Source organism: Myotis davidii, unplaced genomic scaffold (genome assembly GCF_000327345.1).
Source record: "Myotis davidii unplaced genomic scaffold, ASM32734v1 scaffold1006, whole genome shotgun sequence".
NCBI lineage: Eukaryota > Metazoa > Chordata > Mammalia > Chiroptera > Vespertilionidae > Myotis > Myotis davidii.
Genome location: NW_006297143.1, coordinates 90182 through 90744, shown reverse-complemented (window position 1 = coordinate 90744; position 563 = coordinate 90182). Strand labels below are relative to the sequence as shown.

Here is a 563-nt window from a genome sequence, read left to right as displayed (position 1 = left end):
CAGCTGGCGGGCACCAGCAGCGAGTTGTTGCGCAGGGCGAAGCCGTGGCGCAGGAAGGCGCGGTCCGTGCTCGCTCTCCAGCGCAGCGCGTGCCGGGCGCTGGGGTCTCCTAGGAAGGGCCAGAGGTGGGGGGTCAGGGCCCTGGGCCCCGAGGTCTCAATCCCTGAAGAAGCAGGTGCTGGCCCAGGTTCCGGGGTGGTTGGGAGGACAGGGAGTGGGAGCCTGTTGGGGGGGCGGGGGGAGGTGGAATAGAAGCTGTTTGGGCCCTGACGGGGGCAGCAGGAGGGCCAGGGGCTGCCTGGGGGGACAGGGGCGGGGGTGTTTACCAACAAGGTGAGCGGCAGGTTTGAGGGTGCCTTGTGCGAAGTGCTTCTGGGGGTGCTGATGGGCAGTCTGCGCAGCTGAGAGGCCAACATCGGGGAGCCCCTAGGGGAGAGCAGAGTTGGGGGCTCTGGGGCCCAAGGTTCGGCTAGGCCACCCCTGCACCCCCTTCTCCTGCTGTCTCACCTGGGCGGCAGGTGGCAGGGCCAGCAGCAGCCCCAGGAGGAGGAGGGCGCCACGCC

General features: G+C 69.8%; 1 protein-coding gene across 1 annotated transcript in view; it reads right to left on the bottom strand.

Moving 5' to 3' along the window:
• LTA (lymphotoxin alpha) overlaps positions 1–558 on the bottom strand; it is a gene marked incomplete at its 5' end in the record, with an annotated part of 1074 nt that extends 516 nt beyond the window's left edge. Inside the window, 3 exons of the mRNA XM_006772852.2 lie at positions 1–109; positions 327–426; positions 508–558. Coding sequence (XP_006772915.1) covers positions 1–109; positions 327–426; positions 508–558 — 260 coding nt within the window. The remainder of the gene's footprint in view (positions 110–326; positions 427–507) is intronic.
• Positions 559–563: the final 5 nt, after the last annotated feature.